At 40.8% G+C, this 25,508-nt stretch overlaps 1 protein-coding gene across 3 annotated transcripts in view; it reads left to right on the forward strand.

Moving 5' to 3' along the window:
* The first annotated feature begins 3,441 nt into the window (after positions 1–3,441).
* Positions 3,442–25,508, forward strand: part of MTMR10 (myotubularin related protein 10) — a 77,505-nt gene continuing 55,438 nt past the window's right edge. Inside the window, exons 1-2 of one of the 3 annotated variants that reach the window (XM_038417863.2) lie at positions 3,442–3,966; positions 5,346–5,406. In XM_038417863.2, the coding sequence (XP_038273791.1) occupies positions 3,913–3,966; positions 5,346–5,406 (115 nt within the window). In that variant the 5' untranslated portion in view covers positions 3,442–3,912. Of the gene's footprint in view, positions 3,967–4,223; positions 4,241–5,345; positions 5,407–25,508 lie in introns of those variants that run through there. The other 2 variants (XM_038417862.2, XM_043493838.1) reach the window with 2 other exon arrangements.

Below are 25,508 nucleotides of genomic sequence, written 5' to 3' on the forward strand. Positions count from 1 at the left end.
GCTTAAAGCACTTTAAGCACCCTTCCTGCCCAAGTACATTTCTGGAATCAGGGCTATTGACTAGGGCTACTGTAACACTAGCAGGTATTTCTAAAATTGTTGATTTTGTTAGTTTGAAACTGTATATTGATTTCTTTATTAATAAAGGGATACCATGAAGAAAAAGTAAGTACAGAAAGCTATACAGAGATATTTAGCTGTGTAAGGTAAAGTTACACCATCTTTTCCTTTTGACCTTTTGCTTCAATAGTAAACAGTAATGGTTTTGTTATGATTGTTCACTCATTGTTAAAGCAGGATAGGAAACTCATTTATGACAACTTGAATATTCAGCCCCTCTACTGGAGCATTAAAAATAAAGGCCTGGATTGTCCTTCCCAGCTCTGAGTGCTAAAATGACTATGCACAGAGCTCCCACAGATCCTGTACCAAAGAGCATTAGCCATCTCCCTGGCACCATCTCTCCTTTGTGCCCTGCAAAGGGCACTCCAAGCGTGGGGTTACATAGAGAAAAGGATTGGAGACAGGCAAACTGGGGGTATGGATGAATTAAGGGCCTGGACAGATAGCCACAAGTTGTTTCCCATCTAGCCTTGTGGAATATGAGCAGAAAAGATAATACGGCTACCCTGGGACAACACTGTATTTTCTACATAGCTCCAACTGCCCCAAATGGACAGACACAGGCAGGAGAAAGATTCCTGGAGCTGCACTGTAGGCTAGAGTTGTAAAGTTTCCATACAGATAGCTCTAGTCTTGTAGGTTTTGGGGCAGGCCTTTGTGAACAAACTCCATACACACACCCCAACAGAAAAATATAAGGGTAGCTACCAAAGTAATGCTTAAGATTCTCTCTTAGCGCTCCTTCCAAACTATTAGCCCCAAAGTAACTAGCAACACGAGCACCCCCAGAGGAATTGGGTGTGGTACACACCTATGTGGAAGATAGTCTGTAACATAAGAGGTAGAATTATCGAGGTACATTATACTTCAATGTGAGCGTTCATGTTTACTCTTTCATAGGGCCATAGCTATAAACTACTAATGATCTCTTTCTATTTCACTTAGGATTTTGTACAACTTTGGTTTAAAAAAAGATACAGACTATGTGAGAGACCACAATACTTTCTCCAGTTGACAAAATTTTCAGATTGTTGGTTGAGGAGGTGGTGGGGGAAGCAGTTAATCCAGAAGTTATTTAAATCAATTCGTAGTGTGTAAAGCCTGGCAGTATAACAAGTCATCCCAGACCATCATTTAACCTTTTTCAGCCAGATCTGGTGTTAAGCTTTCATTGGAGCGTCACTTTCCAAGCGATGCAGCAACTATGCTGAATGCTCTAGTCAGGATTATTCTATTAGACATTAAAATGATTATATTTATCATATTTGCTCACAGCCAACTGCAAAGAGACAAGAATTTGACAGAATGAGCAGTTGATTGCAAACCAAAAACTGAGATTTTCTCCTGGCTCTGCTGTCTCCATGCTGTGTGGCGCGCTCTCTCGCTCTCTCTCTCTCTGAAATGGATAGAATACTCACTTAATAAAAGATGTGGATTAAATAGTTAATGATTTTTCAGCCCTCTGAAAATGTTGCATTGTACAACTAAATATTACTGTGTGCTGTGTTTACAGACAAACAAGGTACTTTATTTTTGTAATTTTAATAAATACAAAAAATTAATACAGACAGCTATTGCTATCAAGTGTCTAATGTCGAGAAATATTTTTCTACAAAATTTTTTTTGCTGACAAGGAAATAGGGTATTGGTTAGGCTCACTGTGCTACAAAAAGTATTCTCTGTAGGAATTAATTCTTTTCCTAAGTTCTTCATCTGTTTCATAGTTGTGCTCGAACTGATCCCAGCATCTGAAAAAAAAACCTCAAAACTCTATCTTGAAATACCCTCAGAGTCAAAATACAGTAAGAGTAAACAAAACATTCCTACAGCCAGATTTTGCCACCCTTACTCACAGTGGCTAGTTCCTTACTCCTTGAGTAGTCCTATGGATTTACTTCAACACACCTAATGGTAATAGAATTAGAATATGGCCATAGAGTCCAATTCTTCTCCCACTGAGGGACTAGCTAGCTATTACATTCTTGTTTGAGGTTTCAGGGTAGCAGCCGTGTTAGTCTGTATTCGCAAAAAGAAAAGGAGTATTTGTGGCACCTTAGACTAACAAATTTATTAGAGCATAAGCTTTCGTGAGCTACAGCTCACTTCATCGGATGCATTTGGTGGAAAATACAGAGGGGAGAGTGATACACACACACACAGAGAACATGAAACAATGGGTTTATCATACACACTGTAAGGGGCTGGTGATCACTTAAGATAAGCCATCACCAGCCCCTTACAGTGTGTATGATAAACCCATTGTTTCATGTTCTCTGTGTGTGTATATCACTCTCCCCTCTGTATTTTCCACCAAATACATCCGATGAAGTGAGCTGTAGCTCACGAAAGCTTATGCTCTAATAAATTTGTTAGTCTCTAAGGTGCCACAAGTACTCCTTATTCTTGTTTCAGATTTCTCTTTGATCCTGGTAAGATTGCATGAGAAGGGGGGGGGGGGGGGGAGGAAGAGAGAAAAGGGGCATTACAGTTTTTCCAAAAGTGATGCAAGTACACCCAGAGCTGCCTACGACAGGGAATGGAAAAGCCTGAGGTTTTCCTCTGGAACGAACGCACATACTACATACGCGCGCGCGCACACACACACACACACACACACACACACACACACGCTTTTACCCAGTCAAACAAGTGTGACATACGTCTTTTATTGTTTGTTTGAAATTTTGAAAGTAAGCTATCCCTGACAAAGTAACTTTTGACAACAGTGGGATTCCAGGTGCCAAAAGCTGCCTTTGCTGTAGCCTATTTGATGCCACTATCACAGCTGTGGTGCTGCAGCCTTGAGGTCCATAGCCACACCCAATGGCCTGAGATTTTGAAACCAGGCCTGAAAGCCTCCAGAAGCCTGTCGTCTCAGGCCAGAAGCCAGCTCTGGGGACGCATGGGCCGGATATCTCAAAAGCAGCTTGTCTAGTTAACCTCAGAACGGGCGTGCATGAACAAAACCCCCACTATATGTGGGGGCCGAAGCAGAAAGGACCTTGTCCAAGGAGGAGGGGCAAAAATCAGGCTTGCAAATGGAAAGCTACCGCAGCAGCCACAGCCGCAGGGGCCAGCCGAGGGAGGGAGGCTGCTCCCCCCTTCCCCGGGGCTGGCAAGACTGAGGCCGTGCAAAGCCAAGCCCCGGGGAAGGCGGGGAGATCATCGCGGTCCCCCTCGGGGCTGCTGCTTGGCAGATGCCCCCGCAACGGCCCCGCCTGCCCTGTCACAGGGCTGCGAGGCCTGCGGCCGGGCCCCCCGCAGCGCGGGGGTGGGGACACGCACGTAGCAGGGGAAGGGGCTCGGGAAAGCGGCTGAGGGGAACGCCTCTGGGGGCAGCCGCTTGGCCCCTCCGCGCTGCCGTCCAGACTCAGCCTCGCCTCCAACATGGCCGCCCAGGCCCCCGCCTCCGGGGCCCAGCAAGGCCGCCGCCGCTTCCTGCTGCCGGGGGCAGGGAGCTGCTAAGGCGGGGAGGCTCCCCTCACGCGCCCCCGCCCCCACGCCGGCCCGCAGGGGCGGGAGCAGCGGGGCTGACGCTGGCTCCATGAGGGGCCGGGGCAGCCCCAGGCCGGACCTGCCCAGCCGGCTGACTCCTCCCTTGGGAACGGGGGCGCAGTGGTGCTGCCTTCCGCCGCCTCGTAACTCCAGAGCGCCGGGAGCCTGCAGCCCTGGGCCGGGGGGGGCTCGAGGGCTCGGACCCCGCCTGGCTCGGGCGGGACTGGGGGCTCACCCCGCTGTTTGCCTCACCCGGGGAGCAGCCTCCGGCGGGGACTGCCGGGGGCAGGCGCAATGTTTTCGCTCAAGCCAGCCAAACCCACCTTCAAGTCCTACCTTCTGCCGCAGGTAACAGCCCTTTCTGTCCATTTCCCCCCACGGCGTAGCGCGCTAGAGCTGCGGGCAGGGCCGAGGATGGGTCTCCTCGGGGTGCCTTCCCCTGAAGGGCTTCCCTCCTTCGCCTTAGCAACACTGATCAGCCGGGTAATGGCTCTCAGCGGTGTTTAAATAGCACCTGCGCGTGAGCCAGACCCCTCCTCGGCTGTGCGGGGAAAACTTTCCTTGGGTAGCGTCCCGCGAGCGAAGGCAGCAGCAACCCTGGAATTGGCCGGTTTTTGTCTAGGTCTGTCTTCCCAATCAGGCACAAACTCTGTGGAGATCATTTATATTGCGACTACAGGCAAGCAACAACTTTCTAACCACAACGCAGTCATGATCCAATTAAAGTTTGTCAACCTAAGACGTTTGGATGGTTTGTCCTAACTTTAGCTATATGGGAATGACTTTCCTTTCCGTTTTACGGCGATTACGTGCTACAACCTTGTTTTGGCACTAGTCAAATGTTGGAACATAAGTGCTTGTTCCTTATATGCAAATATTTAAGCTGCTGCAGTACTCATTAAACTTATTGTCACTAACTTGAAATCAAAAACTGACAATAAAACAAGAAAATGCTATGTTTAGGTAAAACTATTATGAAAAGGTTCTAAACTTCAGTATGAGTTTCTGGAGTGCACTAAACAAGGAATGATTTTTAAATCTAGATTTATGGGGTGTGGTTTACTAGTTAAAAAGTTGGATGCTCTGTCATATTAACACATATGGCCAAATATAGAAAACTGGATATCTTTTCACATTTTTTCAGTAAAGTAGACATGACAATGAAAAATTTTTTGTTTTGTTTTTTTCTGGGAAGGGCATCCTTGTCTCTATGGCAAATGTAAAGAGTTACATTGTGTCAATTGAGGTTTTCTGTATCTTCTTAAACTAATGATAAAGGTTGGGTATTTTTTTTTAAGGTCTAGAATTTAAACATAAAATTGTTTATAAGATGCCTTTAAAAAATAATCAAATTTAGGCCTTGATCTTATAGATAGATGATTACACTTGCGTAGAACCTCATTTAAATCACTGGGAGTCTATGCAGGCACATGCATAGATCTTATTGCAGGACCAGCAATTTAGGGCCTCTCTAGACAGGCTCTTACTGGAGCCCCAAAGACTAGATTTAGTCATGTGCTTAAGTTTACACACGATGAGTAGTTCCATTAAAGTCTATGGAGTGTGTAGCTTTAAACGTGTGTACATCTCTGCAGAATCGGGACCTGAACCTTAGTACTCAAAAACTTTTAAACTAAAAAAGTGGTCCCAAGAAGATCAGAAAATCTATGTACATCTTTAATTTTATAAGTATTTTACTTTTTTGTGGTCTTGCTATTGTGTTTCAGGTTGAAGACAAAATAACCCCAGAGCCCAAGATTAAAAAACTGGAACCAGTACTTTTACCAGGTAAATATTAATCAAGGATTTGACAGAGGTCTACATAGGGTTATTTTTTTTAGTGCCTTCTATTCGTTCTGGTAGTATTTGTAGGATTAATAGCGTGCACGTAACTCTATTTTTCTCTACTGTTTGACCAGTACTTAATAACTTTTAATTTACCCTTAAAGTAGTAATTAAGGGAGTGCAGCTTGTAACTCAGTAAGAAAATCTACAGACTCTTGTTTGTGCAAGATTTTCTAATTTTGTTTTGATAACTCTTGAAACTAAACATAGGTGGGTATTCATTTTGTTACAGTTTTGTAAAATTTCATGCCTTGATATTTACTTGCTTATCTGCAACAGGTAAGCACTATAATTTGATAGCCTTTGTGACACAGTGTTTAGGGGTTTTTCTCTTTGGATCACCAGATTTAGGCTCAGACTTTGCAGTCGGATCCACATGAGCAGACCTTTGTGCCTCTGGTTAGCCCTGCCTGTGTGACCTGGGTTGGACCTCTGTAAAGCCTTCATTCTTTTTCTCTTACTGAATATCCAGTATGTGATTCTAAGATTTTTGAACCTGTAAAATAGTTTGAAATACTAATGCATAATACTATTTCAAGAGAGTGTGATGGAAGGAAGGAGTAGCTTTTTATCATTCTTTATAATCAGTAGTTTATATCAGAATCCAAGATGTCCCACTCTTTGTACCACCTGTTTATTAAGAAAATAAAACATCTGATTTAGCTATATTATCTCAGAGAAACATGAAATTATAAAATCTTGTTCTGACATTAAAAATTCCATCAGCCTACTATACTAGAGATGTTATTTGAATCACAAACTGTTCCTTACTAATTAGAGCAATAAGTATGGTGGTCGATTGAAAACATTGCTTGGATTTTGTGGGAGTATTTTTGCTAGAACAGATCTAAGCATATATATTTAAATACAGATAAGAAAAATAGATGACCTAAAGTATCACTTATTTTAGTGGGACATTGTTATCATGGTTAAAGAATAATTAGATAAATCAGATGTATTCAAGTCAGCAGGCCTGATGAAATTCATCCTAGAGTACTTGGGAACTAGCTGAAGCAATCTTGGAGCCATTAGTAATTATCTTTAAACTCCTGGAGGACAGTAGAGGTCCCTGAAGATGGCAGAAGAGCAAACATAGTACCTATCTTTAAAAAGGGGAGGGAGAAGGACCCAGAGAATTATAGACCTATCGGCCTGACTTCAATACCTGAAAGATACTGGAGCAAATTATTAAACAGTCAGTTTGTAAGGACTTGGAGGATAATGGGATTATAAGGAATAGTTAGCATGGATTTGTAAAGAAAAAATCATGCCACACCAATTTAATTTCTTTCTTTGATAGGGTTACCAACCTAGTGGATAGTGCAGAAGCAGTAGTTGTGATATCTTGATTTTAATAAGGCTTTTGATACAGTTCTGCATGACAGTCTCATAAGCAAACTAGGGAAATGTGGCCTAGATGAAATTATTAAAAGGTGGGTGCACAACTGGTTGAAAGACCATACTCAGAGTAATTAGGCATGGTTTGCTGTCAAATTGGGAGGGCATATCTAATGGGGTCCCACAGGGGTCAGTGCTGGGATTAGTATTAGTCAATATTTCCATTAGTGAGTTGGATAATGGAGTAGAGAGTATTCTTATAAAATATTCAGATGACACTAGGCTGGGAGGGTTTGCAAGCATTTTGGCGGCCAGGTTTAAAATTCAAAATAACTTTGACAAATTGGAGAATTGGTCTGAATTCAACAAGATGAAATTCAATACAGAGAAGTGCAAAGTACTTCACTTAAGAAGGAAAAATCAAATGCACAACTACAAAATGAAGAATAATTGTCTAGGTGATAGTACTTCTGAAAAGGATGACTGAATATGAGTCATCAGTATGATGCAGCTACAAAGACAGCTGGGGTATATTAACAGGAGTGTTGTATGTAAGACACAGGCAATATTTGTTCCACCCAACTCGGGACTGATCAGGCCTCAGCTGGAGGACTGTGTCCAATTCTGGGCACCACAATTTAGGAAAGATGTGGACAAATTGGAAGGAATACAGAAGAGAGCAACAAAAATGATAAAAGGGTTAGAAAACCTGACCTATGAGGAAAAGTTACAAAAAGTTGCCATATTTAGTCTTGAGAAAAGAAGATTGAGGGGCGACCTGATAAATCTTCCAATATATTAAGGGCTATTATAAAGAGGATGGTGATCAGTTGTTCTCCATGTCCAGTGAAGGTAGGACAAGAAATGATGGGCTTAAGCTGCAGAGAGGGAGATTTAGGTTAGATTATTACAAAAAAACTTTCTAACTATAAGACTAGTTAATCTCTGGAATAGGCTTCCAAGGTAGGTCCTGGAGTCCCCATCACTGGAAGCTTTTAAAAACAAGTTGGAGAAACACCTGTCAGGCATGTTCTAGATTTACTTGGCCCTGCCATAGCACAGTGGGTTGGATTAGATGACTTCTCAAGGTCTCTTCCAGCCCTTCATTTCTGTGGTTCTGTGTAACCATCTGTTTAAGTTGACTTAGACATTACAACCCTCAAAGTGAACAAGAGAATTAATAAGTAACTGTGTGTATGTTAATTATTTCAACTACTTACTACCTGGCATTTGACTATTGTTAATCATCAAGCAGTATTAAATACAGCAATCCTGTTGTGTATTGAGGTAAAGTTTATTGTGCAGAAAGTGTGAGGGGGGGAAATCTTTTTGGTTAGAGTTCAGTATTTTATTTTTACCTGAATGAGTAATTATTGATTGACTGCGTCATCTTATTTAAAAAAAAAAAAGGGATATTGTTCTGGGGCTTATAAAATTTAGGTACTTTGCAAACAGCGAAGACTGTTGTTTATCTGTAGAGAACAGTTAAACAGTCTTTATGCTGTTCAATATTTTACATGCTACATTACAGTAGCAAACAACCAAAGTGTAGGATTGGTTTGTTTTTTAAGGACAAATTCAGGGGGGGTTTTTTCCCTCAAGAGGGGATAGATCTTTGTGTACTCTGAATTTTGAGTATTTTCCCCGCTCATTCCCATTACCGCCATTGGTTCCTTGTTTCTTCTGCATTAGGAGCATTTGTTCAGGAAATCACTTATACCAGTTAGAGCTGTTCTGTAATTGGTCTGAGAGGTGAGTTAATTCAAATTAGTGCTCCAGCATGATGAGGGCAGAAGTGCAGTGTTGTGGTTTTAGATTCATAGATACTAAGGTCAGAAGGGACCATTCTCATCATCTGTCTTACCTCCTGCACAACGCAGGCCACAGAATCTCACCCACCCACTCCTACAAAAAAACCTCACCTATGTCTGAGCTATTGAAGTCCTCAAATCGTGGTTTAAAGACTTCAAGGAGCAAAGAATCCTCCCTCAAGTGACCCATGTCCCATGCTACAGAGGAAGGCAAAAAACCTCCAGGGCCTCTTCCAATCTGCCCTGGAGGAAAATTCCTTCCCGACCCCAAATATGGCGATCAGCTAAACCCTGAGTATATGGGCAAGATTCACCAGCCAGATACTACAAAAAATTCTTTCCCGGGTAACTCAGATCCCATCCATCTAATATCCCATCTCAGGGGATTAGGCCTATTTACCCTGAATATTTAAAGATCAAATAATTACCAAAATCACATTATCCCATCATACCGTCTCCTCCATAAACTTATCGAATAGAATCTTAAAGCCAGATAGATCTTTTGCCCCCATTGCTTCCCTTGGAAGGCTATTGCAAAACTTCACTTCTCTGATGGTTAGAAACCTTCATCTAGTTTCAAGTCTAAACTTCCTGGTGGCCAGTTTATACCCATTTGTTCTTGTGTCCACATTGGTACTGAGCTTAAATAATTCCTCTCCCTCTCCGGTATTTATCCCTCTGATATATTTATAGAGAGCAATCATATCTCCCCTCAACCTTCTTTTAGTTAGGCTAAACAAGCCAAGCTCCTTGAGTCTCCCTTCATAAGGAGATCCATTCCTTGGATCATCCTAGTAGCCTTTCTCTGTACCTGTTCCAGTTTGAATTCATCCTTTTTAAACATGGGAGACCAGAACTGCACACTGTATTCCAGGTGAGGTCTCACTAGTGCCTTGTATAATGGTACTAAAACCTCCTTATCACTACTGGAAATACCTCTCCCGATGCATCCCAAAACTGCATTAGCTTTTTTCACAGCCATATCACATTGGCAGCTCATAGTCATCCTATGATCAACCAATACTCCAAGGTCCTTCTCCTCTTCTGTTACTTCTAATTGATGCGTCCCCAGCTTATAATAAAATTCTTGTTATTAATCCCTAAAGGAACCTTACACTTCCTACTATTAAATTTCATCCTATTACTATTACTCCAGTTTACAAGGTCATCCAGATCCTCCTGTATAATATCCCAATCCTTCTCTGAATTGGCAATACCTCCCAGCTTTGTATCATCTGCAAACTTTATTAGCACACTCCCACTTTTTGTGCTGAGGTCAGTAATAAAAAGATTGGTCCCAAAACTGATCCCTGAGGAACTCCACTGGTAACCTCCCTCCAGCCTGACAGTTCACCTTTCAGTAGGACCCGTTGTAGTCTCCCCTTTAACCAATTCCTTATCCACCTTTCGATGTTCATATTGATCCCCATCTTTTCCAATTTAACTAATAATTCCCCATGTGGCATGGTATCAAACGCCTTACTGAAATCTAGGTAAATTAGATCCACTGCGTTTCCTTTGTCTAAAAAATCTGTTACTTTCTCAAAAAGGGAGATCAGGTTGGTTTGGCATGATCTACCTTTTGTAAAACCATGTTGTATTTTGTCCCATTTACCATTGACTTCAATGTCCTTAACTAATTTCTCCTTCAAAAATTTTTTCCAGGACCTTGCATACTACAGATGTCAAACTAACAGGCCTGTAGTTACCTGGATCACTTTTTTTTCCTTTCTTAAAAATAGGAACTATATTAGCAATTCTCCAATCATATGGTACAACTCCAGATTCATTTAGATTTACAGATTTACAGATTCATTAAGAATTCTTGCTAATAGGTTTGCAATTTCAGGTGCCAATTCCTTTAATATTCTTGGATGAAGATTATCTGGGCCTCCCGATTTAGTCCCATTAAACTGTTTGAGTTTCGCTTCTACCTCAGATATGGTAATATCTACCTCCGTATCCTCATTCCCATTTGTCATGCTACCATTATCCCTAAGATTCTCTTTAGCCTTATTAAAGACTGAGGCAAAGTATTTGTTTAGATATTGGGCCATGCCTAGATTATCTTTAACCTCCACTCCATCCTCAGTGTTTAGCGGCCCCGCTTCTTCTTACTTTTCTTCTTATTGATATGGCTATAGAACCTTTTACTATTGGTTTTAATTCCCTTTGCAAGGTCCAACTCTACTCGACTTTTAGCCTGTCTCACTTTATCCCTACATGCTCTGACCTCAATAAGGTAGCTTTCTTTGCTGATCCCTCCCATCTTCCACTCCCTGTATGCTTTCTGCTTCGTCTTAATCACCTCTCTAAGATGCTTGCTCATCCAGCTTGGTCTACAACTCCTGCCTATGAATTTTTTCCCCTTTCTTGGGATACAGACTTCTGAAAGCTTCTGCAGCTTTGATTTAAAGTAATCCCAAGCCTCTTCTACCTTTAGATCCATAAATTCTTCAGTCCAGTCCACTTCCCTAACTAATTTCCTTAATTTTTGAAAGTCAACCCTTTTGAAATCAAAAACCCTAGTTGCAGATTTATTTTTGTTAATCCTTCCATTCAGTTTGAACTGAATTAACTCATGATCACTTAAACCAAGATTATCTCCTACAACCATTTCTTCTATGAGGTCCTCACTACACACCAAAACGAAATCTAAAATGGCATCCCCTCTAGTTGGTTCAGCAACTACTTGATGAAGGAATCCATCAGCTATCACATCTAGGAAAATCTGAGCCCTGTTATTATTACTAGCACTGGTCCTCCAGTCTATATCTGGGAAGTTAAAGTCTCCCATGATCACGCAGTTTCCATTAGTATTTACTTTATTAAAAACATTAAAAAGGGCTCTATCCATATCCAAATTAGATTCTGGTGGTCTATAGCACACCCCAAGCACTATTGTAGGAGAGGCTCTACTAGTTATCTTCCCCAAGGTAATTTTTGCCCAGACGGATTCTGTCTTATCCATTGCATCGCTTCTTATTTCTTTACATTCTACCTCATCATTGATATACAATGCTACTCCACCACCTTTACCTTTATTTCTTTCTTTCCTAAACAGCACATACCCTTCAATACCTGTAGTCCAGTCATGACTGCTGTTCCACCATGTTTCTGTTATCCCTATAATATCTAGTTTCACTTCCTGCACCAGTAGCTCTAGTTCCTCCATTTTGTTACCTAGGCTCCTCGCATTGCTGTACAAACATCTTAATTTTTGCTGTTTGGCCTCACTCACATTTTGTACCCTATTAGACACAGTCATTCTACAGCCAGTATAACCTATTAGACTAGTATCCACACCGCCCTCGCTCCTTATATTCATTCTCTTACCCACGGCTGTATCCTTTCTTACTTCATCTGCTTCCCTCTCAATGCTAAAACCTGGCGTGGAGTTTACCTGGACATCTCCCAACCATCTCCCCCAAATTCCTAGTTTAAAGCTCTCTTTATCAGTTGTGCCAGCCTCCATCCTAGAAGTCTATTTCCTTCCCTACTCAGATGAAGTCCGTCCCGAGAGAACTGTCCTCTGTCCATGAATGCCTCCCAGTGGCCATACATCCCAAAGCCCTCCTTATAGCACCACTGCCTAACCCATCTGTTGACAGTCATAATCTTGTTACACCTTTGTTGCCCTTCTCTAGGAACAGGCAGAATCCCACTAAAGATCACCTGAGCCTCGATTTCCTTAAGCGTCTTCCCCAGCCTAGCATAGTCTCCCTTAATACTTTCCAGCGAGAATCTAGCCGTATCATTTGTTCCCACATGAAGGATAACTAGGGGATTCTTTCCCGCTCCCTTTAGGATCCTTTTCAACCTCAGGTCTACATCCCGTATCTTAGCACCTGGAGCCCCTTGACTCTTCCCCTTTTCCTATAGGACTAGCCTCTCTTCTCTTCTTCCTTGCCCTTCCACCTTCAGCGACTACCTGCTGAGCCCCTTCTTCATTTTCCAACTCTGCAAACCTGTTCCTAAGCTCTATTTCTCCTTCACTAGCCTGTCTTTTCCTCTGCCTGGTTCTTTTAGTCACATACTTCCACTGACCACTTTCCTCACCCAGTCTCCCCTCAAAATTCCCCAGCTCTGCTTCCATCTGTAAGTCTGAGCTTTTCCCTTCAGATACCTCATGTCTTTGCTCCATCATCTGCTCAAACCCCTTCCTAAACTCAACCAGACTTTCCACCTGCATCTCCAAACCTCGGATCTTTTCCTCCATCAGCTCTATCAGACGGCATTTCATGCAGAAAAAACTTTTACTAGGTCCCCCCTTCAGGATCATGTACATACCACAGCTTCCACATCCAGTCATCCTCATTGTGACTTTCACTACATGAGTCACTCCCACAGCTGCCTCCGTATCTGTCATAGCCCTCCCACCTAAATCCTGTTAATTTGGGAAACACAAGCCACACCAAAAGACCACCCCCCACAGCAAAAGCAAACCCCAAACAAGCACCACAATACAAACTCCCCTTACAAATTCCCACTCAAACTCTCCTGTTTACAGCTCTGTTTGCTGGCTCCTGTGTCGCTACCTTTATAGGACCCTAGTCAGAGAAGCCCTGCCCCCTAATCAGGGTTCAGCTTCTCTCCCAGCACAAAGCCCCTACAAGCCTCTACACACACACACAAATACTACAAACACAAAACCAAGTACAAATACCTTCTCCTCCAACAGAACTCCCACTCAAACTCCCCTGTTTACAGCTCTGTTTGCTAGCTCCTGTGCCGCTGCAGCTGTCTTAGTGGTTAAGACACTAAGCTAGAACTCGGGAGACCCGAGTTCCATTCTTCCACAATTTTCCTGTGTAACCTTGGGAAACTACTTCATTTTGTGTTCCTGGTTCCAATCCATAAAGTGGGATGGATAGTAATTCAGAATTTCACAGGATAAATTAAATGACTTCTATGGGGACTACCTCTGTTAAAGCTAAGCATGTGCTTAAGTGCATGTCTGAAGATAGTTCATGCCATAGAAAAGTCTATAAACACACACACTGTGGTGCTATAGGTGTTGACTTCTCGATGAGACATAAAGCCAAGTTTATGCCCAAATTCCAGTTTATTTAATTACATTCTGCTTTACTTGCCTTCCCCTTGCAATTAACTGAATATGGTATTCTTGATTCCCTGACAATAATTGTTTGTATAATGTTATGCTGTTAAAAAAACCAACGTATATTACCCCAGTGGAGCTAAACTTCAGGGGCTGAAGACTGATATAGAGTTACTAAATAGTTTTATAATCCTTTGAGATGAAACTCTGTAAATTAGGGTAATTATTAATTTTAGCAATTCTGACAAATGCAAATAGCGGGTGTCTCAAACTGTTAATTCCTAAAATATAGTACTTTTGAGAAAGCAGTTGTTAGTAGAAACTAGAATCCAAAGCTAGAAGTTTGGTGAAATACTCATCATGCTGTCTTCTAAGCTTTGTTTTGTGTTTGAAAGGGGGTGGAGGCTACAGGTGGAGTGCTGAGACTGGACTACAGTATTGCCAACCCCAAGCATTCAAAAATCCCGGGATGTTATTAAAAATAAATTGAGTCTTTGGGGTTCATGTTTTCAATTTTTTTCTCTGCCACCAGGAGGCTTACCTTTTTTGTTTTTTTAAAATGAAAACTCAGAATCTGGTGTAATCGCATGACTCCAGGGAGGTGGGGAGCTAAGAAAAGAAGAGCAAATATCATGAGTCTTGCATTTAAAATCAGAATTGCTGTCAGTATTGGGACTGTAATAGTAGACTGTGAAAAACTAATCATTTTATCGCTTCAGAGTATTTTCATTCTCAAATTAAGTTTGAAAGTTTCTTTATATGCAATTATATTCAGAATTAAAATCTCTTTTGTTTTACCTTCTTCTGTGTTCTTTCAGTCCTGTTTCCTGATCAAGAATGCTTGCCACAGTTGTTTGGAACACTGGCCTCAGCAATAGTTTCTCCTCCTTTGTTTTATTATTGTAGTTTATTGATCTGAACAGGTTACATTTTAAACATATTTCTAATAAGCAAAGTAGTCTGGCAGACACCCCCACTCCACCCTAGTGTGACATACCTAGTTAATAGAATACTAGCTGTGTTACTTTTGGGGAGTTGAAGTTATGATTAAAGATTTTACAAATCATGTATTAGAGTAAATCTTATATGTAAGTTTTCTGCTTACAAGCAATCTTGTAAGGGATTTGATTACACTAGTTGCTGTTCCACTAAAAAGTTCTGTAGCATTTGAGACATTGTCCTAAGCATTTTCAAAATTGTATAGAATACAGAATGTGTCCTTAATTATATTCCAGCTGTCTTGTGTTTAGATGAATTGCTAACCACGCTGTGCAACAGAACATGCAACTTGACAATAGACCTCAGTGGAGTTTTTAAAAACAGTTTTGTTTCATGTTGTTCATACCCAGGACCTTTTGTTCTGCGCGCACATAGTCTGTTCTAAATTTTGTTTAAAGTCTAAATCCCGGTATAGTGTTTAGCTGGATGCAGGCAAACTGATACATATCCCTGTGCTATTTGTTCACCTTCCATTTGTGACTCAACTTCCTAACAATACAATAAAAATACTGTATAGATGAAGATTTAAAATCCATCTTTTGTAGACTGTATCATTCCTAATAACTTTTGAAATTATAATATCCAATTTGTGCTTCCTGGAGAAGTACTTAATGAAAACCAGGGTCCTTTTTTGTTTTTACAAGTGGTAAAGTAACATCTTAAACACAGCACTATGGTCTATCCAAATGGTGAACATATGTACTTACCACTTACATAGCTCTGTTCATCTGCACATCTCATAATGCTTTATAAAAAGGGAGTAAGATTAGTTATCCCAATTTTTCAGATGAGAAAATTGAAGTCCGGATAAGAAGTAGTGACTTACACAAAGACGCACAGCAGGTCAATGGGAGAAGCAGGAATCTGAGAATTCACAAAACGTGTGGCTTTTCTCATGCCTCTGTCCAGTGGAAGTCTTAAATCTCCCATTTCAAGGGAATGACTTGTCTTTATAGTTTCAATAAATTAAGGAACATTTCTGAAGCTCATTCCTACTCCTTGCTGTGGAACCCTGAATACCTTCCTGATTCAGCCAAGCTCTCTTTCTGTGAAAAGGAGAGCAGATTACAGATGTTCTGCTCAGCAGTTGCTATTTGTGTCTATACAGCTTCTGATCTCTACTCCTCTACTGGATGCTGAATCGAGGATCATGGCAGAGTTGGAACACTGGAGAGTTATGTGAACCAAAGCTTTCTGACTTCAGAGCTAGGGTGGGATTCCACCATCTAAGTGAAAACTGATGAAATTGAAGAAGTCCACAGTTCCCAGAACTAGCTGACATTTTGAAATTAAATTGCTGTAGGGGGGAAGGCAGGCCACTCAGGGCTAAAGATCTTCACCTCCCAGGACAGTAATGGTGAGGGATTGTGAGTAAATGTACAGTCCTCCCAGGATTACTCTAAGATTCCCATCCACAAGCAACCATTTTCTGAGTTGTGTTTTCCTATCCCCACCCACATCTGCTTTGTAGAGCTTAGAAAAGTCTCAGAAGCATAGTAACTTTGATGGGAGTGAGCACAGGGAAGGACAAGCAAGGGACTGCATGGGGCAGCAGAAGTTAATTCACATTAGCTTGGCACCACTTTCAGTAGCTCTACTTGTGAGGCTGGTCAGAGTACCTCCAGGAGAGCTTCATGGAGATGTCCCTGGAGGATTCCCGCTCCATCCCCAGACACATTAACAGACTTTTCAGTAGCTGTACTGGCCGCAAATGCACCTCGATTCTTCAGGGCAAATCAAACATTAAACACAATTGCTTTTAAACCCTGTAGTGTAGTTACAAATGTGCACTCATCAGAGATTCCTTCTCTGGCTTCAGGATCTGGGAACCTGCTTTGGGAGGGTATTGGCTCCAGCGTGATGAAAAGGTCCTGGCTGCTGGAGAGAATGGATTCTTCGCTTGCCTGCTGTGCATTCTTCTTCTCGTCCTCCTCCTCTTCCTCATCCACAAAATCCTCCTCCATGTTGCGTGAGACTACCCCCTTGCTGGTGTCCATGGACAGTGGACAGAATGCCCCCAGAATGCCATGCAGCTGATCATAGAAGCAGCATGTCTGGGGCTCTGACCTGGAGCGAGCGTTTGCCTCCTTTGTCTTTTGGTAGGCTTTCCTGAGCTCCTTAACTTTTATGCGGCACTGTGGTTTGTCCCTGTTGTAGCCTCTCTTGACCATGCCCTGTGCGATTTTTGGCATATATATTAGCATTTCTTCTTTTTAATCGGAGTTCAGCCTGCACAGATTCTTCTCCCCATACAGCAATCAGATCCAGTGTCTCCCGTTCAGTCTATGCTGGAGCTCATTTGTGATTCTGGGACTGCATGGGCACCTGTGCTGATGAGTTCGCTACGCTAACCAAACAGGAAATGAAATTTAACATTTCCCCAGGACTTTTCCTGTGTACTTGGCTAGTGCATCGGAGTTGAAAGTGCTGTCCAGAGCGGTCAGATTGGAGCACTCTGAGATGGCTTCTGGAGGCCAATGTCGTTGAATTGCATCTGCACTACCCCAAATTCGACCCAGCAAGGTTGATTTTAGCACTACTCCCCTTGCCGGGTAGGAGTACAGCAGTCGATTTTAAGAGCCCTTTAGGTTGACGGAATGGGGTTGGTTGTGTAGACACATTGCTTATAAAATCGAACCTAATCCCAGCTAAATTCGACCTAACCTCACAGTGTAGACCAGGGCTTAGATCTACTTACCACGGGGTCCACACTAAGCGATTTCGACGGGAGACGCTCTCCCATCGACTCCCCCTCAGATTCATAGATATTAAGGTCAGAAGGGACCATTATGATCATCTAGTCTGATCTTCTGCACAACGCAGGCCACAGAATCTCACCCACCCACTCCTGCGAAAAACCTCTCACCTATGTCTGAGCTATTGAAGTCCTCAAAGCATGGTTTAAAGACTTCAAGGAGCAGAGAATCCTCCAGCAAGTGACCCTTGCCCCATGCTACGGAGGAAGGCGAAAAACCTCCAGGGCAGATACTGGAAAATTCCTTCCCAACTCCAAATATGGCGATCAGCCCTGAGCATATAGGCAAGAGTCACCAGCCAGATACCCGGGAAAGAATTCTCTGTAGTATTTCAGATCCCACCCCGTCTAACATCCCATCACAGGCCATTGGGCCTATTTACCATGAATATTTAAAGATCAATTAATTGCCAAAATCATATTATCCCATCATACCATCTCCTCCATAAACTTATCGAGTTTAATCTTAAAGCCAGATAGGTCTTTTGCCCCAATTGCTTCCCTTGGAAGGCTATTCCAAAACTTCCACTCCTGTGATGGTTAGAAACCTTTGTCTAATTTCAAGTCTAAACTTCCCAATGACCGGTTTATATCCATTTGTTCTTGTGTCCAGATTGGTACTGAGCTTAAATAATTCCTCTCCCTCTCCGGTATTTATCCCTCTGATATATTTATCAGGGTGGATTTGATTCAGGAAGACTCGATTTAATCATGGATTTCTACATAAAAGTGCATTCTTGTTGGTTGTTATAACCTTAATACATATTCTTCACAACTCAAGATATAGATGTAGGTTTCATTTTTAGAAGGTACACACTATACATTTTTAAAGTGATTTATTTTGAAAATTTTTCAGATTAGTTTTACAGCTATATCAGAAAATGAATGATTGTTTGGTTATTTCATTTACCAAAGGTAATTGAAACAGATATTCATGAAGTCATTTGGAGGTGAACTATCTCCAATTCAACAGATTAATCATAAATATTTGGAGGATTTTCTTGCCATGCTGTATTAGGAGGAGAACATTACCAGACAGACATTTAAATTGTTTTATTTAACTAAAACAACAACATTATGTATTCTGGATTTTTTTCTTCAACAGCAAACAGAATATTTTAACAAAACAAGCGTATGAATTTTTGTATTTAGTTAAACAGTCAAGTTTTTTAAAATGAGGTTTGTTTTTGTTAAAATTGTTTTTAACTTAAATAGTTAAATGAAATATTTTTTTTTAAATTAAATAGACTGTCAGCCTGGTCAACATGAGAAACTTAAAATATTGGCTTCTGCAGCTAACTTAGTAGTTTTCACCTTCATTTTCCTGTTTGTTCATAATCTGGAAAAGAAAAACAAGCCTTCCTGCTTTTTCTGGTCCCAAACAATTTCTCAATTTGGAATGAATTAGTCCAAAGGAAGAAAATATTCTTTCTACACTGGCAGAAGACGCTACTGCTGTTAAAGGAGAGATTATCACTTCAACAGTTTCTGAATCCAAGTACTTAAGTGACTTCCACCAGTTCACTGGTTTGACTTTCTTTAAAACATCATCAGCAAACATATATTTCTTGAATGGTTCACTGTTAGCTCTGAAGTTTATTCTAATTGTTATTATGGAGGGATGATTTCTGCATGTCCATGTCATAGTCAACTCCTCTTCTTCCGCAGTTAAGGTTTGACCCTGATACCGAGTATTGAAAATATCTGCAAGAAAATGAGCTGGAGATAGTGCTTGTTTTTTTTTAATGCTTGTAATTTAACACTGTCATTGCATATTTCTCTTTTTAAGATCTCACTCAGTTCCTTACAAATTTCAACAGCGTCCACAATAAAATAGCTATTTCCCTGCATTTTGTTCAAGGCTACAGAAATAGGCATCAGGGTATTCAGCATATGTTCAACATTTCTCTTAAGACCAATGTTGAAACCTTTGGCTGTGACAGTGCCATCTATTTTTTCACGATTTTGTTCACGAACTGTCATCAGATTAGGCCAGTTCTTGATGTAGTGCTCAAAATAGTCCACTACTGAGTTCCGTCGCATGTCTTGTGGGAGAGTTAGCTTGGTCCCTCCCACTTTTTTCAGAGCAGCTGCTGCAAAGTGGTTTTTACGGAAGTATTTTTCAATTTCAACAACATTAGCCTTTATTTCTGGAACACTGAAGTCTTTGGCTAGGAGTTGCATCAAATGAGCACTGCAACCATATATTATTAGCTTGGGACTCTCTTCTAAATAATTTCTTCTCATCTTGGATGCATTTGCAGTATTGTCTGTGACCAAGCTGCGTACTAGACATTTGAATTTTTTTTCACAGTTTGTTATAGCTTTTACTGCTACTTCTTGTAAGTATTCGGCTGTGTGCATTTCCTGATGTATCAATTGTTTCTGTAAGGAAGACATTCCCTTCTTCTGTTGTCACATAAGTACATACAACAGGATCATTGTGCACATTGCTCCACCCATCAAGACTCAGGTTAACAATTTTACCCTCTATACCTTTTGCATACTGCTTAATTTCTCTTTCATACACTTTATCTAGCAATTTGCCTGCAACATCTGCTCTGTTGGGTGGACTGTATCCTGGTCTTAATGACTGAACCATGTTAATGAAGTGTGGGTTCTCAATCATTCGGAAAGGAGAGATTGTTGCATAAACAAACGGTGCAATTTTTTCGTCAATTACCTCTTTTTGTAATCTGCTGGTTCTCATCACAAACTTATCTATGGTTGTTTCTGGATGATGGAGATTTTTTTTTCTTTTTGCTACAGGTGATGTACTGTGGCTATGTGACATACATGATGTGACTGAAACACTATCATTGGCAGATAACTCTGAAACTATAGGAAAATGATTGTGATCTTGAAGATGGATAGTCTTCAGAATCCTGTATGTTGAGGATGGATTCTCCTAAACAAAATAAGTCAATGCAGTTATTTATTATTATTACTCTACTGCTCATTTAGTATTACTCATTACATTCACTGACACTCAGCACTATTTTAAAGGTGAAATTATAAAAGTAAGATCTGCCTCTTTCAAGTATTTATTTTTTTATCACTACTTTAAATGATAGTACCATAGACTAACAACTATATTTTTTGCTGAAACATGAAAATTCAAGAATAGGCCAGAAGGAAGACAGGCAGCCCTTAAGAAAGAAGCATGAAATAAAAAAGTTTACCAACCTGAAGATCCTGCATGTTCAGACATGTTCCTTTTATCATCTTCAACGCAGCTTCCTGCTGAGAAGGAACACTTCTCATGATGTTGTTTCATTCAGGAAACCAGACCTTGCATTTCTTTGTTGCATTGTTTGCATTTTGCACGCATGCCTGTCTTACCCACAGGTAGGGGAACTTCACTAAAATATTCCCAAACTGGGTCTCTTTTACAGCCTGCTGCCATTATAGGTTTTCCCGTCTAGTGAGAGAATGGTATGGTAGATCTCAAATCAATGAAGGTTACACTCAGAAAGACCTCAAGACTTCTGGAATATGCTGCTCAAACAGTTTCACTTTTCTTTCTCCTCCCTGTCCCTCCCTTCTCACATTTATCTCCAGATTTCTTCTCCTTCTCTGCCCCAACAATCTTCTATTCATTGAACTTTTTTAAACTTTAACTCTGTGTACACAAATTTGCAGAGGGACAATAGGGTTGAGGTCTGTTATTTCTTACCTCTATATATTATTTATTATTTTAAAACATTTTTGTTGTTAACAAGCATGTTATCTCTGGAGACACAAATCCACAGTCCGAGAACTACAAAACTAAGCATCTCTGATGGTATCTTCTAGACTGAGCATTGAGTCTCATTGGGTAGATAGAAAGATTTACCTAAATAATCTATACAGAAGCCCCTAGAGCCCTATAAGATTGGGTCCCTAATCCATGAACTATTGAAACTCATTTAAAAAATTTTCTTAAACATTACATGAATATATTGTCTCATATTATAGAACAGAGCCCCACGCAGCTCTTCAGAAGTTAATATGCGGCTCCTTGTATAGGCACCGACTCCGGGGCTGGAGCTACAGGTGCCAACTTTCCAATGTGCCGGGGGGTGCTCACTGCTCAATCCCCTAGCACTGCCACTGGCCCTGTCTCCACTCCAACGCTTCCCACCCTCCCTTCTGAGCCTGCCATGCCCTTGCTCCTTCCCTTCCCTCCCAGAGCCTCCTGTATGCCACGAAACCATTGATTGGGAGGTGCGAGGAGGGAGGGAGAGGTGCTGATCAGTGGGGCTACTAGTAGGTGGGAGGCGCTGGGGGCTGGCAGGGGGAAGCTGATGAAAGGGCTGCTGATGTATTACTATGTCTTTTGGCAACGTACATTGGTAAATTCTAGCTCCTTCTCAGGCTCAGGTTGGCTACCCTTGCTATAGAATTAGAATGTATAATTCCTATTCCATGATGAGATATCTTGGAGCTATAATATATCTTTATCTTTAGATAGGTTTTTTTCCCTCAAAAAGCATTTTATCAAAAAAAATCTGATTTTAAATAAAAAATCCTATTCATTTGTTAAATCATTGATTTTTATCCATCCTGCTCCCCCTACTCCACTCTCCCGTCGACTCCTGTACTCCACTGGATCGAGAAATCTGCGGTCGATTTTAACGGGTCTTCACTAGACCCACTAAATCGACTGCCGATGTATTGATTGCCGCTCATCGATCCCCCCGGTAAGTGTAGACAAGCCCTAAATGAGCTAACCAGTCCTACTTCCTAGATCTCTTATACGGGAGGATATCCCAAAGTTTAGTAACATGTGAAAGACACACAGAGTTATTTGTCCATATTTTCTTGAATGCACTGGTGAGTACGCAGAGTAGTACAAGGTAATGGTTCTGAATCACATTTCCCACAATTTTGGGAAATGTGCTATTTTGTGGATGAGCTTAAACTATGCTGGCTTTATAACCATGTCAGTTGAGCATGCCAGAGCCTTGTTACACATAATATAGTTTTATTCTTTGTCTAGAGAGAACCTTGTATGCTGTAGATCCTTCAGATATGGTCTTATGTGGTTTTCTTATTGTAAATAAAGAGCAAATAAAAATTTTGTAAGACTGAGGGCCTGCTTCTGCACTCACTTCATTGTTCAGGTAGTGTAAAACTGGTAAGAACAGAAGCAACTACTAAGGCTACAGATAATTCTTCTTAGCAAAGTAGAAAAGTTTTAGTGTAAGCTTAACTTTGTACCTAGATATATTTTTCACTCAACTATTTAATATCCTTCCTCAGTTCTCAATTGGAAAGCACTCTGTGGAAAAGTAGATATACACATGCACACTCAAACCTTTCAGCTAGTGTCATTTATACCCCACCCTTTTGTTCGTACAGTCTTCCCATACTCCCTCTTTTGTACATTATGATTGCACTGGTTGAAATGTACAGTACATCTTCAACTAGGGGCTGCCCTTTTAATGTCACTTGAAAGAGAGCAGATTTACATAGTATGGCTTGTGCAGTGTGTGATAGGTGACTTCTTTAAATGTAGTACTCATTTGACAGCTGTGTAGATTTAATGACTACATCAAAAAGAAGACATGCAACATGAATATTTAAAAGTATGTGTGGATGGCTTTTTGCTTTGAGTTAGTATATTTAAATTCTCTTCAAACAATTTTTAGTATAAAGGTGAAGGACACCAATAAATTCAAAATAATGGATTGTTATTACTTGAAAATGTATGAAAAGGGGCAGCTTCTGATATCCAGATTCTCAGTAGTATCAGGCTGTGACAAGTTGGCTCCTCCTGGGGCAGTCTCCAGCATCAAGTCACAGCACCTGCCTCAGTTTCCCCTTCAGTGATTCTCAGAAGTAGTCCAACAAAGACTTTCCAAACGTCTGAATATAGCCCTTGCTGAGCTAACTTGTTACAAAAGAAATCCCCATGCACATAAACAGTAACAGAAGTCCTACAGCCATAACCCAGAGTTCACCAGCATAGTCTAAACCAGTGATAGTCAGACCTCAGTGGTTCAGGAACCAAATTAGTGATCAGCATTATTCAAAAGAGCCACAGTTGTGTGAATTCATTGTTTCATTTACTGTAATACTATATATTCATATTTAAACAGTCTGATGGGAAATATTACACACACAAACCTAAATATTTCCCCTATCAGACTGTTTAAATATGAATATATAGTATTATAGTAAATGAAACAATCAATTCACATATATTCACACATTCATATATATTCTCTCTCTGTCTCTCTCCCCTCTGTCACAGCAAAATGACCGAACAAGTAGTATTATTTTATCAACTACAGTTGGTTAATAACATAGTAAATGTCCTGATCTGTAAATAGCTTAGACTGGTTAATAATTAAATCAGTGTTTTAATGTATGCTGCAAAGAGCATAAGGAGATATATTAAAGAGCCACTTGCGGCTCTCGAGCCTCAGTCTGAGTATCACTGGTCTAAACAGTACATTCAGTCTTCAAGACCCAGCAGTTTATCTCACATGAAGTACAGCCATGGCACCTCTCATCTCGTGCAAAGTATCTGGTGTGACTCCCATGAGTTTTACCACTCTCAACTCTGGTGCAGCTCTGTTGTCTCTCACCATGCCTCGCCTTCTCTGGCCCTACAGCTTCAGTTCAGAGAGCCAGCAGGCATCTTTTCTGCAGCTCTCAGCCTCCAGCCTTCTCTAGCCAGGGCTCTGAGCCTCAGGAAGGTCCGCAGGCTAGCCTTTCAACTAGCTTCCTGATAATTCTTCCCCCTTTCCAGGGAGGGCCTGTGGAGAGCTTTCTGTGCTCTGCAGCTTTCCCCGAAGACCTCCAGTCTCCTGATCTCTGGCAGCAGTCATCTTCCAACTATCTGTGACTGACTGACTGAGTGTTCTTCATCTTATGCTTTATGGCAAAGCAGACTCAATCTATAACCACCACCTACTATATTCCTCTTACATTCATGCCACTGCACTCCTACCCCACTCTATAGCTTTAAAAAAGGTAATAGAATTTTAATATCACCTCACTTTCTTGATATTCTCATTAAATCCCTCATAGTATATTGAGTCACCTTAAAGCATCTAAATTCTTCATAAGGAGCCTTTCTTTTCTGGGAACACTCATTGCTTTCCCATATCAAGTGATCAGCTGTTTGTTCAACCTTTCACATGTTACGTATCCCTGTGTCTATTCAATAAATATAAATTATTCTTCAAACCACAATGACCAGTTAACAGTTTAAATGAGAGTCCTTCACTAATCCTTTGATAACTTTGGAGTAGTGCATTATGAAGTGAGCTGTAGCTCACGAAAGCTTATGCTCAAATAAATTTGTTATTCTCTAAGGTGCCACAAGTACTCCTTTCCTCTATTTTGGGTCATACTTCATAGAATCTTATTCCTCTTTGCTCCTTGGTCCACAATTTTTTTCATTTTAAACTAAACTTTTAAACTCCTGCTTACTCAGGATTTTTTATATCAATTTCTCCATTTTTTTTAAAAGCATTTTTCAGTTTCTTATCAACTATTTCATTGCCATGTGTCCCAGCATGTGCTGCAATCCAGCTTTGTACTGTGGTTATGCCTGAACATATTAACTCAGTCAAACATAATATTTCATCTATTAGATCACTCCTACTTTGTGAGGTACCCTTTTTAATTCCCAGAATACCTGATAATGAATCTGAAAATGTAACAGTTCTGCAGTGAGCCTTATCAGTTTAATGCTAACATTATTCCCACCAATTTAGTCATAATGGCTACAAAATTAAGTATTCTTTTGATTTCTCAACTCCAGTCTCAGGGATGCAAAAGGCTGCTCCCACTCTTCTTGTTTTTTCATCTTTAGATCCGTCAGCATATATTCAGCAGTGATGACTCTATTTACCATATATAAACTCCTAAACTTTTATCTGTCATATGGGACAACTTTCTCTTTTCTAGTCCTCTTTCACTTAACTCTTATGTGCATTTAAACTCTGTGAGCACTAGGAAGTATATTGAGTCAGGCTGCATTTTGTCCATCTAATTCCCAACATTCCTTGTATATTTTTCCAGTATTCTTATCTTCGCTATTTCTCTTGACTTCAGACCAAACTGTCAGATCTAACATTTTCATTCT

Source organism: Dermochelys coriacea, chromosome 10 (assembly GCF_009764565.3).
Source record: "Dermochelys coriacea isolate rDerCor1 chromosome 10, rDerCor1.pri.v4, whole genome shotgun sequence".
NCBI lineage: Eukaryota > Metazoa > Chordata > Testudines > Dermochelyidae > Dermochelys > Dermochelys coriacea.